At 41.7% G+C, this 13,534-nt stretch overlaps 2 protein-coding genes across 5 annotated transcripts in view; one reads left to right on the top strand and one right to left on the bottom strand.

Moving 5' to 3' along the window:
* The window catches only part of rbfox3a (RNA binding fox-1 homolog 3a), a 960,486-nt gene that overhangs the window by 655,807 nt on the left and 291,145 nt on the right, over positions 1-13,534 (bottom strand). The window lies entirely within an intron of this gene.
* On the top strand, positions 6,598-12,705 carry LOC139435865 (uncharacterized). Its single transcript, XM_071206863.1, has 7 exons — positions 6,598-6,790; positions 6,899-6,902; positions 8,865-9,042; positions 9,517-9,571; positions 9,918-10,071; positions 12,321-12,443; positions 12,577-12,705. Exons 1-7 carry the CDS (start codon positions 6,598-6,600, stop codon positions 12,584-12,586), a joined length of 717 nt encoding a protein of 238 aa, XP_071062964.1. The 3' UTR covers positions 12,587-12,705.

The raw sequence follows: 13,534 nt of genomic DNA, 5'->3' as shown, positions 1-13,534 counted from the left end.
TTTCTTTTGTTTATGACCATCATCATTCCCTTACCTTGCCCAAGTACGTTCTCCATTAATAACGATTGTGATCTCACTGACCTTGAACGAGTATGAGCATTAAGTTCATTCTTTATCAAATCATCTTAACTCAAAGTCCACTAGCGATGATAAAGTCCGGGATGCAGTGGAAATCATTAAGTACAACTTACAAAGACAATAATATTTTCTGTGATAAAACCAAACACTGAGAAGCCACGTTTGCCAACAAACATATTACACCATACAGCAGCTAGGGCTACGACTCACAGACAAAGAAAGAACTGTGGAAATCAGTGAAGGAAAGGACAGGAGGAATGAAAGCCAAGAAGAAGACTCTGGGCCGATGTATAGCGGTGTGTGTGTGTGTGTGTGTGTGTGTGTGTGTGTGTGTGTGTGTGTGTGTGTGTGTGTGTGTGTGTGTGTGTGTGTGTGTGTGTGTGTGTGTGTGTGTGTGTGTGTGTGTGTGTGTGTGTGTGTGTGTGTGTGTGTGTGTGTGTGTGTGTGTGTGTGTGTGTGTGTGTGTGTGTGAGAGAGTGAGAGACAGGTTTATCTCCGGGCTAAATGGGTCTAACTGGGTCACTGGTTGGGTGTGATTACAGTAGGCAGGAGCTGGAGGCCTTCCCCCTTTCTCCCCCTCTTTCTCTCCCTCTCCCTCTTTCTCTCTGTGATGATGAGGTGTATCCAAGGAATCCGGTTAGGAGCAGTGCTTCAAAGCTCTCCACACACTCCTGCAGTCTCTCTCATTCATTCTCTCAGCCTCATGTGTGCAGCCCTGTGTGCCAGCAGGCCAGATTGATCAGTGTTGTTCTTTATGACTACGGGAAGAACATGTGTTTTCAACAAGGTGTCTAACAAGTCCACCTGCTATCACCAAAGCAGCTCATGTTCTGTTCTTGAAATCATGCCATGAGTGGTTTAGAGATGAAAAGGAGACACAGTAGAGTTCTCATAGAATGCGCTCACCACTGCACGTACAGTATTCCTCCCCTACTTCAAAAGAGAACACTGAACTGCAGTTTACCGAGCAGACCTGTATGCTGTAGCAGAACACGTCATCTGATTTCTTAAGTGAACATGGTCAATCATTTCAAACCTTAACATGTATACTTGTGGTGTCAATCGATTAAAACATTTATTCATCCAAGATTAATAGTATTCTGTGATTAATCAAAAGTTTAAAATAATGTGTGTAAAGAACTTGTTTCTGATTGGCCCATGCTGTTTTTGGGTCATTTTAGAATGAGGTTAAGGGGGAATTGTTCTATGGCTTTTGTTCCTTGTTGGCATCTAGTGCAGTGCCTGTTGCCCACGTGCTGTGGGAGGGAAGACTCCTTTTCCATTTTTACTCAAATGTTTTGTGTCAAATGTCCAAATTGCACCCCAGAAACGCCCCCCCCCCCCCCGAAATGTAGACCGACAAACTATTCTGGAGATTGTACTTAATTAGTGTTTATAAACCTTTCTCTATAACATGTCTTTGTGCATTTTAAACCAATTTTATTTCAAGTGGTTTTGTCCCCAGCGTAAATTACGTCTGTTCTTGCTTATATGATTATTGTAATGTGAGTTGTGTTCACTATTTTTAATGCGTCAAGGTTTCCAGATTAATTGTGAGCATTAACTTGTTGACGTTGACAGTCCTGCTTTATACACAACTTGTGAAAATATAGTCGCATTACTTAGACATTAAAGATCACGTATTATAGTGTATTTCAACAATTCTCCATAATAGGGGACCTTTAAGAACTCTCAGCCCCAAACTGATAAGAGTTAAGACGAGCAATGTGCAATGTGAAGGTGATACAAAAAGTCAGAGAAAGTGAGGACACAGTCTAACAACGGCTTTTCTGACTTAGACCGAGTTGTGATCAAAATGACTCATCTTTAGATACAGAAGCTAACTGCAGGACTTATATAGTATACACATGGGAAGAGAATGGCTCAGTTTCCTCTAGCATCCTTGTGTTTTCCACTTTACTGATCCAAGATTTTCCTCCACATGCTTCATGGTAGATTTGTGTTTGTTCTCGTAACACCATATTTAACAGGTAGCACCAGGCAGAAGGTCGCAGCATGAGCACACGAGCAAATAAGAAATCGCTGCTGTTGGAGAAGGGTTTGGCGGTCGGAGGTTGGAAGTTGGAAGTTCAGGCCTGGCTACTGAATGATTGGAGCGATTATTGGAACGGGCGATGTAGGCTGGCCGTGTTTTGAAGAACGACTATCCAGCTCCCCTATTGAGGTGTCAGAGTGATTGATTGGTTCTGAGACCGAGCCCTAATGGCTTAATCAGCCCCGGGCCGTAGTTCTGAAAAGTGCACATAGTTTGAAAACACCTATCTGCGCACACAAACATACCAACATGCACAGCCCTAACACATTCACCTCATCCCTGCACTCTCAGTCAGCCTCTCCAAAACATACACTAATTAAATGAAATGTATTCTGTCGAGTCCTCCCCCTCTTTAAGTGACTTCTATCCCTCTCCCCATTAACACTCCTTCATGTGGATTTGATTATTACTATTCTCTTCCTTTAACAGCTAACTCAAGACTACTTCTCTCCCAGCTCACTTTCAAGTCTTAACAAGCCAATTAAGAGCTTTGATTTCCTCCTGCCCTCACCCCTCCCCCAACACAAACCACTCTCTTATTTATACCCCCTCACCCCCACCCTCTTTTTCTTTTTCGGGAAGCTTGGCCTATTTTCACAATCGTCTCTGAAAATTACCTTCACTCCTCAACACTAATGCCTTTAAATCCTCTCCATATGTTGTCCTAACTTCTCTCAAGTCTATGGCTTTCTGCTTTCTATAGTTGATGCAAGGGCATGCTTGTTTTTTTAATGATTGGCCTAAAGGCATATCATTGTTGGCAACTCATTGCTTGAAGATTGTAATGCATTTAATGGCAGTGCGGATCTAACACATCCTATCAAGAACAAGTGGGTGCCTGTCAGATGACACCCTGCAGATGGAATAGTGATCAGGGAAGAAAAGCAGTGTCCCCTTCACACATGGACAAAACCGATTATGTTTAATGAATAAACCCACAAAAGGACCAGTCATATCAATGACACCCTATTTTACCTTGAAGAGAAATTGCATCCATGGTAAACAAAGAGTCAACAATTGATAAAAGTCTTAAAGAGAACATGTCATGCTCATTTTCAGGGTTCATATTAGAAGTAAGTGTCTCTACTGTGACTTGTCTCCACGCTTTAATGTTCAAAAAGCTCTTTATTTTTATCATACTGCCTGTGCTGCAGCACCTCTTTTCATCCTGTGTCTGAAACCAGAGCCCAGTCTGCTCTGATTGGTTAGCTGGATGGATATGTTGTGATTGGTCAACTGCTTAGCAGTGTTGTAGTCATGTCACCAATTCACGAGTCCAAGTCACTCTGGAGTCCCCACTTTTCGAGTCCAAGTCCGAGTCACCCAAGGAGTGTCCGAGTTGAGTCTGAGTCATCATTACGTGTGTTCCAGTCCGAGTCCAAGTCACCCAAGAAGAGTCAAGTCTGAGTCACAAGTCTTCATGTATTAATCTTAGTGGATATATTTGTTGAAATGTAGCTGTAGCTCCTCATGTTATACTATATGTATATTGAACTGCTGGACTTGAACACCAATGACTCGGGACTTGACTTGGACTTGAGCCTTCTGACTTGAGGTGACTTGATCATTTAATTCAGAGGTCTCCAACACGCCGATCGCGAGATGCCGCTAGAAGAGCAGACTCCCGTTGGGGAGAGCAGAATCTCCAGCCGCTCCTACTCTTGCTGAGAATCCTTGCAGGCAGGGGCGGGACTTTATTTAGCTGGGCCACCATGCGGCCAATCATATGCGAGGACACACTAGGATCATACCATTATGTGAAAGAAGGGTGGGGGGCACAGCAGATGTAGTGGTATACATTCTAAGAAAAATCTGTAAAATGATGACCAATGTGGTGTCAAATTTTACTGTTTAAGTACTGTAATCGACTTTTACATTACTTTTGCCGTTGAAAACAGTGTTGCCAGGTCTGCTCATTATAAGTTTCCCCCAAGATTTTATTTGAAAATAGCAAATCTACAAGCTCACAACGCGTTGCGGCACGTTGTGATCTGCTATTTTCTAATAGTTGATGTATAGGTTTAAAGTGCTCATGTGGCCCACTTCACTTCTTTTGGGCTTTTTTTCCCTAGACCTTGTGGCTTGTTTGTGTCCCTCACAGAATCTGGCAACACTGGTTGCGCATTGCATTGTGGGTGCTTTTGCCCGGTAAAAGATATCTGTGGCCGCCATTACAGGAATCCGTCCACACTGAAAGTTAAACTGAAAGTCTGCTCGGTAGGTTGGTTCATTGTGTTTAATTTGGGAATGGAACCTCATTTCTTAATCAAAAAGGACATTTGTGGTAAACATAAAGTTTGTGTTAATGTTAAATATTTTTTTTATTACGTGGACGTCTGACAGGTAACTCTCTTCTAACTGGCCCCAGTTAGAATATAGTCCTTAAGCAGTATCCCCCCGTGCAAAAGTTGGCCAGTTCATTGAATTGATAGGTAAAGTTTGTATTTATGGTTAGTTTATTTTCGCGGGTTTGTGTGTTGTTTTATTAGTAGCTTTCCAACCGGGCTAATGTTAGCTTCCATTGGCACAGTGTTTTCCCCACAAACACTGTTCCAACAGAGACATTAACATGTCTTGGGAAGAGTGCATACGAGCAGAGCCCTATGCACAAGGCATTGTATGAAAATGGTCCTTTACTTACGCAACACAGAAGGCAGCAATATTACAAGGCGCACTATAACTATGTTCAGCCTGTTGAAGTCAATCTTGGGCACAATAAAACAGGTCAGAAGAGGCACTGTCATTACATTCCAATACTGGAAACCCTCAGAGCAATTCTGAAACAGGGAGGTGCAGCTCAGCACAGTTCTAATCCTCATGTTGAAGATGATGTACTCAGTGATGTCACTGATGGGTGGGCCATGAAATCGAATGCCATGTTTTCCTCAGATCCAGAGTCTTTAAAGGTGATGCTATTTCAGGATGCATTTGAGGTGGCTAATCCACTTGGATCTGCCAAGCCAAAGCACAAGGTATTAGCTGTCTACTTCACTCTGGCACATTTCCATCCACACCAGCGATCAACTGTTGATCAAATACAGTTGGCACTACTCTGTATAGAGAAAGATTGCAAATATTTTACAGTGGATACGATTTTCAGTAAGCTTGTGTCAGACTTGTGTGAGCTTGAGGAAAGGGGCATATCTTTTGAAGGAAAGATCTGTAAAGGTACTGTTGCATGCATAATGGGAGATAATCTGGGCTCTCACACGATTGGTGGGTTTACAGAAAATGTCAGCTCAGCTGAATATATGTGTAGATACTGTTTAGCGACAAGAAATGAATTTCATTCTAACCCTCTCACGGTTTTCACTCATCGAAATCTCGCTGATTATAATGAGTCTGTGCAGTTACTGGAAAGTAACCCTGAAATGAAAACGCATCACGGTATTAAGGTGACAGTGTTTTCAACAAACTGTCTCACGTTCACGTGTGTCAGCCTGGTGACACATGACCTGTTTGAGGGTGTGGTTGACTATGATTTAGCAATGTGTTTGCAGTTCTTAATGAAAACAGAAAAGTGGTTCAGTTATGAGGTCCTTAATGCCAGACGCAAATCATTTCCTGGTGAAAGCAGCAACAAGTTAAACTCTATTCCCATTAAAGGAGCAAAGCTTGGAGGCCATGCAGCCCAAAACAGGTGGCTTTTAAGATTCTTGCCTATTTTAGTGCATGACCGTATTAAAGATGCTGACAATGCAATATGGGAACTGGTACTTCTTCTGAGGGAGCTAGTTGAATTTGTCTGTGCACCTCGCCTTTCAGAGTCGCAGATTGCTTATATGAAGGATCAAACTGTATGTGGAATCGAGGCAAGAGTTATTCCCACGAGTTAAACTTAGACCGAAACACCACTATCTGCTTCACTATGCTCACTTGAGTTTACAGTTTGGCCCACTCATACATACTTGGACAATGCGCTTTGAATCGAAACATTCTTATTTTAAAAGGTGTATTTGGGCAAGTAAAAACTTCAGAAATGTAACTCAGTCACTTGCTGATAGACATCAGTTGTTTCAGGCCTATCAGTCTCGCGGTAGTTTATTTAGACCCCAGGTTCAAGTTTCAGACTCCACCAGGTTCTATCCTGAGCTCTATGAGCAAAGCATAAGGACAGCAGTTGAAAAATGTGGACTTGACTCGAGTAACTCAGTTGTCACAGAGAAGGTCCAGGTTAAAGGCACGCCATATGGAAATGGTATGCTTGTCTTACTGAGATATACTAAAGGACAACTACAGTTAGGACAAATAGCGAGCATTATTATAACAAATGAAATGAGTGTCTAACTTTTGCTTCGGGGGAAAACTGCCAGCTGGGTTCCTGAGCTTGGAGTCTATCAAGTTGATGAAAATATGTCTGATATGTGCAGCTGCCAAAATCTGGACAAACTTAATGATTATTATCCACTTTCTTCTTACCAGAGAGGTGTGAGGTTGCTCATTCCTCTAAAACACATGCCAACATGGAGCTTGTGAAAGAGTTGGTTAAGAAAGCCATACCATCGCTCAGTAGTGATAAGATGGATGCACTCATGGCTAGACTGGTGGAATTAGGAGTTCAATGTGAAGATGACCTGATCCTTGTGAAGGCCCCGGACATTCAGGACACTCTGCCACTCATTCAGTGCAGAAGACTCGTTAAAGCTTTCCAAGGAGGTACGTTTTTTTTATTTGTAACCCTAATATGCACAGTACTGAGGGGTGGACAACACAAACAAAATCAAATATCACTATTATGTATTTATGACTATGTTATGTTAACAGTTGGGTAAGTTCAGTTCATTCTTTAACATCAGGAAAACACAACAGGTATCACAATATGATACCCAACATCCTATTCAATAAACTCATATGATATATCAATATATTGCCCAACCCTGTATACTGTCTGTATACACATTCACAGACCCTTAAGGGTCCATTTGTACCCCTGGTGGTCTCCAACGGACATTGAAAACCAGTGTATTAATTAATTAGTATCATTGGTGATGTGGTTAATTTATGCGGTATGTCATCCATAGATTCATAAGCTGCACTACATCTACACCTCTGCCACAGAGTGATGATCTGCCCCCAACACCACCTGAGACACCACCTGCCCATACCCCATCTGCCCACTCCCCATCCTGTGAGCCATATTCCATACCATGGCACAACATGCCCTCAAAGTTCATGGATGTGTTGGTAAATGGGTAAAGTCGAAAGAAAGACTACAGATGGTTCGGATCGTTGTTGATGATTACCTCCATAAACACCCTGGAAGACCTGGTAGATCCAAGCTGATGGAAATCGCCAAGAACATTGTAGGACAATATCCTCTGTCTTTCAAACAGACAGAGCCCTTTGGAAATATGCCGTTTGCAAAAGATGGTTGTGGTCCTCTCTTTACCCAGCAAGAAACCAGAGTTGAAAAATATTAAGAGAACATCAACCCCAGGAAAGAGGCGAGCAGAGGGTGGAGAGGGTGAAGTTCAGCGGAAGAAAAAGTCAAGCAATTCCGATCCTTATGGATGTGTGGAGTGGGATGTTGCTGTCGAGGGAACTGAGAGTAGAGCAGAACTGCTGTCAAAACGAAATGAATTGAAAAGTGCCTTCAAAACCCATGATCCTCAGGTAGGGCTGCAACCATCCATTATGTTCTTGTGTATGTATGGATTACTTTTTGATTGAGTAATGGAGAAGCTAATATTTGAGTTTGATTTATTTTTGGTATATCAATTCAAATTGGTTTTGTATAATTAACAAAAAATAACTGATCTACAAGTTCACAATGGGACTCGTTGTGCGCTTGGATATCAGCTATTTTCACCCGAAATCGATTTATCTGTATTTATATTGATAATTTGTTTTATTATTGATTGAATGTATTGGTTTTATTAACTGTTGCCTCATATCTTTAGGAGTCATCTGTTCGAAAACTGATGGCTGAAACTAGGGATGCTCCGATCGCCAATTTCGGGGCCGATCGCCGATCGCCAGAATCAGTATCGGCCGAAACCTCGCCGATCTGATCGAGTGGGCGGGGCCTAAATGGAAGATTTAAACATCACTTTAAATCTTCTATTTAAAGTGATGTTTAAAGTCAGTTAATGGGGCTCATTCACTGGAGCTTCCACAAACAACAATCAACTTAATTATTACATTCAAATTATGTACATTATTCAAGTTTACATTCACATTCTCTCCCCCTCTCTCTCTCCTGACAGCCTGTCAGTATCTCATGCAGCTCACTGATCTAGTAATGAGTGACCCGACAGTGAAGAATAAATATATTTATAATAACTAGTTTTGCTTGTTCCAGAGGTAGATAAAATAGCTTGTGTGTTATCTCTAACTCTTGTGTGTTTTGCTCCGCTCACCGGTCCGGCGGGCGGAGCTGCAGGATTTCTGCTTCACACACACGTTGCATACCGCTATTTTACTGTCTTTTTCGGACACCTTAAAATAATGCCAGACCGGTGAAGCCATTTTGGCGAGCTTGTTTTGCCGCACACAGAGAAAAGTGTCATGTATTTTACGTCATGTGATCGGCTCGTTTAGAGAGCACCGATCGATCGGTAGAGAGTGAGTATCGGCCGATATCTATCGGTGACCGATCGATCGGAGCATCCCTAGCTGAAACATATCCCATCCAGCGTGAAACCATCAATGATGGAACCAATGTAAAGGTCCTAAAGGAAGAGTGGCCATTTCTATTTGAAGCTGCTCACCTGTTTGATCATGCATCTAGACTCCTTGGCTTTTCGGTACAAAACAAGCTGGCACAGGAGCTTTCCAAAAAAGAACCGGGCATCAACAACGTCCTTGACACCAAAGGGATGAAGATGGGTGAAGGTCCAGTACAGGTGATCTGTGGCATTGTGAGATACTTCAAGGAAAACCCTGATCACCTTTTCTGCAAGAATGAGGTACATTTTATGGATTTTAAACCCCACTTTGCGCTGCTGATAATATCGACATTGGTAAACCATCTCTCCTGGAAACGAAGATAAAAGAAAATCAGTAAAATCCTTGATTTATTTTCCCGACCATGAGAGAATCCCTCATATAATTATACACTTATATAATTATATACATCCCGGCAGAGCTCCTCGGTCTTGGAGGACCAAATGCTGTCCCCTAATAGAACAAGGTCTTGTAAGAACAGACTTTCCCCCCCTGACCGAAAAGGATTCTGATTCTAACATTAATCGATTATGTTTGTGTAAATAATATTTTTTTATAACTACTATTATCATTATTGTCTATGGTTAGCTGCTACCTTTGATACAGACACTGGCAGCTGGTCTATTTGCCTGCCTGACTGTGTGTTCGTGTACATTGGAAACATAACATCATCACATTCATATGTGTATCTTTGTTGTTTTATTTTCCGAAAACAGGACTCCGCGGATGCTGAACTCAGCCTCCCCTGTACCCCATGCATCCTAATCAGAGGTTTGTAGTTGAATCATTTTTGCATCCCAGCAAGCTTGGAGATATGTTCTCCATTTGTTCTTAGGTTTACTGATGAGACGATTTGTTGTGATGAAAAGGTATAGAGTTGGTTGATTTTGTTTTGTAAATGGTGCTCAGAACTATGTTGATTAGGGCCAACATCTTTAAATGTAAGTACACTTGTATGTAAAGTCTGACAAACTAAATGCAGAATACCTTTTCAAAGTATTTGTTGCTTGTTCGTACCATAACCTGTGTTTGGACTGAGTATGGAAGATTTGGCGCGTGTGTACGTTATTATTTTTTAAATGACTAATACATATTGTTTTTGTGATCTATGTTTAAGGTGACCATCTATTTGAGATTGCTGTTGATCAGGAAGTTGTGAATGACCACATCACCTCCCCCATTGTGGCCCTGAGCTATGCTTTCTGCTTGTGTTATGTCTGCAACATTGAATATCTTAAGGAGATGTCTCTTACCCTGGAAGTCATGCAAAGGTAAGCAGCTCATTGTTTTGAAATGTATAAGCTGGGGTATTCCAATTATGAGACTGAGGGCTTCCCACCAGACAAAGCATGTACAATCTTCCCTTAGATTACTAGCATAGTTGTGCTCAATTCCAGGATGCTTATTAAATATAATCTATATTATATGTTTTGATCCCATTGACACTCTACAATCGAGCCAAGATAGCCATTGCTCTTTGACAGGGGTCTTCAACGTTGTTCAGTCCAAGGACCCCTTAGCTGAGAGAGATTCAACTTTTTTAGAGTTCATAGACCTGTTTGACAGCACTATCACCAGTGTTGTGTAAAGTTTGTTTGCTTACACATTATCTTTTCTATTGTTTGTTTCATGTTAATGTGTATTATCAAACATATAATCACTTAAACCCTCAATACTTAATACATGTTCCTATAACACAGCAGCACATGTTGCAGCTTCCTGTTGAAGGCCCATGCTCTTTCATATAACTTCAGAGTACACCAAGTACATACAAAAGGTCTGCCCTAAGGCATTTGGCATGTATTAGGCTCTGACACTGGGTGATTGGGAAAACATGTACAATATTCCTAACAACTATCTCTGAGCCATCTCTTTAACCAAAGACACACATTTAGGCTATTCTATGTGAGCTGCTTTTGTGAATAATATAACTAAATCCATACCAGGATTCATGCCCCGATGTTAATACTTGTTGTGTAACGTGTACATTTGCACCGAGTGTCACAGTTACCACTCCACTCAACGGTTGACGCCTGTGCTCTGGTTGCAGATGAGCTTAGTGGTTGTGTCACACTTAAGATTGACTGAAATCTGACAAGTAGACTGCGATATTGAAAGTAGCACATTTAGATGCAGTTTTAATGCAGTGGTTGTATGTGTGAAATCAAAATTGAGCAACTATGTTGTCTATTTTGTGACTAAAATGTATATAGACTGTGGACAATCATAATCGATGCAAATAAATCAACCCTCTTTACCTCGGCTGCCTGTGAAGCTGCTGCAATGGAATCTGGACCTCCGTCTTTGTGCACCGGATCACAACTCGCCTATGGTGATTATGGGGATGGGTCTGCATTATGAGAATACAAACACACATGATCCACCTATAGTATGTAGCCAATAACCAAAACCATTGTGGATTTAGTAACTCTTCCTGTCAAATGTTCACCTGTGCATTTAACAAACTATAACACTGCGGTGTTATAGTCACCTCTAAATTGTATATGTATGTTTAACAAACACACAACTCCAGGATAAATGTAGCAAATACCATGACATGTTAATATAAAATATAGAGGCTGCTGTAGGCTGTGTCACTGGTGATTATGACAGGAAAAGTCACTAAATACACTAAGCCTAGTTTGTCAGCACAAAATAATAGTTTTGTTAATTCATATTGTAAAGGTGCATACTGTTTGTATTCTCAAATGCAAACCTATTACCACCCCCGAGGAGGTGATCCAGAACGGGTTCAGAGGGACCAGACAGAGGTCCCTGTCATTGAAACAATCTTCCCGGACAGGACTGTTTACAACAGACTCGCCGGCCAGTTTTGACGGCTCATGTAAATTATATATTTTTTTGTCACAAAATAGACCATGCATTTGCTCATTGTTCATTCATTTTAGACATACATTTCAGATTAAAACTTTGTTTTCAATCGTCACAACTTCTTTCAGCACTCGTGACTACTAGCGACTACTAGCTGTGCTACTCATGCACTGAGTTAACGGTGCCCTGAGATCGTTCAGTGCACGTACAGTATATCCACACAAGTCACAGGTGCACGGGTTATGCTGACATGTCCAGTATAGTATGTTGGTGATGAGCAGACTTTAACAGCACGTTGTCTGAGTTGCTCAGCTTACTGGAGCAAAGTGTTATTGTAGTAGTAGTATTTTGCAACATTAGCTGTAGACGGACACACACACACACACACACACACACACACACACACACACACACACACACACACACACACACACACACACACACACACACACACACACACACACACACACACACACACACACACACACACACACACACACACACACACACACACACACACACACACACACGGGCATGGTGGAGAAAACAAATGTATGCTATTTTAGACGGCTCCACTCCTGTAGAGCCACACTACAAGTAGTATCTGAGCTTTGTCTGCATGTTACTCTTTAGTTCAGTTTCATTCATTTAGTTGCATGTGTAGCTAAACATATTTCTGTTTCCTTAGAGTTCTCTTTGGAATGAATCCTGACCGAGGGTCCAAGGCTGAGATGAAGGGGAAGAAACAGCACCACATTCCTCCAAAACTGTCGAAGCTCGTGACTGAGCTGAAGGAATTTGACTGGCACATGTGAGCATTCCTCAAAGCTCAAAACAGAACTTTTTGGACTGGACTTTTGGACTGAACATACCAACACACACACACACACTTAAAACAAAAAAGTTAACTTTTTTTTTATTTGTCACTGCATGTTCTCCTACAGGTTGGGATAGTGCCTGTCAGCGGGGAATGTTGAGTGGGAGGTGTAGGACGGAGTTGCTACATCCTCCTGGAGGGGGCTCCTCCTTCCTCACTAACAGGTGAGCCAGTAGGGTGCAACAGCAGTGGCAAACAGTGGGAGGAATTTATAACTACTAATTTGATCTTGAGGCGCACATGTACACACAGCCCGACCTCTAACATCATGATGTTAAGAAAAAGGTTATTGTTGCTGTTATTTTACATACTTGAATATATCCAATCTTTATTTCAGACTCAAGGTCCATATCACACAAAGACAAAACTCTTCTCAGATTCTGCTGAGGTACACGTTACTGCCTCCAGCGCCCTGTACGACGAAGCCAGTTCAACAGACCCTGGATATGTTTGATTTACCCGGCTTAACTAACCCTAACAAACGCGATGTCGATAAGCGGTCCTACGAAGCTGGTTATCAACTCAGCAAATCAACCAGGGTTTCTCTGTCCGGCAGAGAGCGCGTTCACGTGAAAGGGACGGGGTTAGCAACATTTTTTTACAGTGTAGGCCAGCTACACAGAGCGACGGGGAGATGGATTTAAATGCAAGCGCGTCGAAAAAAGTCAAGAAATGAGCGAAAACCGAAAAAAGAAGCAGCATCTGGCTGCATGTCAATGATATTGGAGAAAGCAAAGCTGAGTGCAGGATTTGTAAAATGAAAATAACCTTTTTTGCTTACCTTTTATTTGGTAACCACTCAGGATTTATTGCCAGAGGAGGGAGAAATTCAGATCTTGTACTTGAGTAAAAGTGCCTGAGTGTAGGAATACTCGGTTACAATAAAAATTAAAACAAAAAAAAACGAATTCTTCTTAAATGGAAGGATGAATCACCACCCACCCATACTCACTGGATTAGAGACCTGTTGCAGTTTTGCGTCTGGAGAAAATCCGGTCCACTCTGAAGGGATCTACTGATAGATG

The sequence above is a fragment of the Pseudochaenichthys georgianus genome, chromosome 19, assembly GCF_902827115.2.
Source record: "Pseudochaenichthys georgianus chromosome 19, fPseGeo1.2, whole genome shotgun sequence".
NCBI classification, from domain to species: domain Eukaryota; kingdom Metazoa; phylum Chordata; class Actinopteri; order Perciformes; family Channichthyidae; genus Pseudochaenichthys; species Pseudochaenichthys georgianus.
Note: the sequence above shows the minus strand (reverse complement) of the source record. Positions and strands in the feature narration are given on the sequence as shown.

Bases quoted from the DNA above. Each gene is read 5' to 3' on its own strand.
- LOC139435865 (XM_071206863.1), top strand. From the start codon at position 6,598: ATGGAGCTTGTGAAAGAGTTGGTTAAGAAAGCCATACCATCGCTCAGT. The intron at 9,043-9,516 runs GTACATTTTATG...TTCCGAAAACAG, and splicing joins ACCTTTTCTGCAAGAATGAG to GACTCCGCGGATGCTGAACT. The intron at 10,072-12,320 runs GTAAGCAGCTCA...CTGTTTCCTTAG, and splicing joins ACCCTGGAAGTCATGCAAAG to AGTTCTCTTTGGAATGAATC.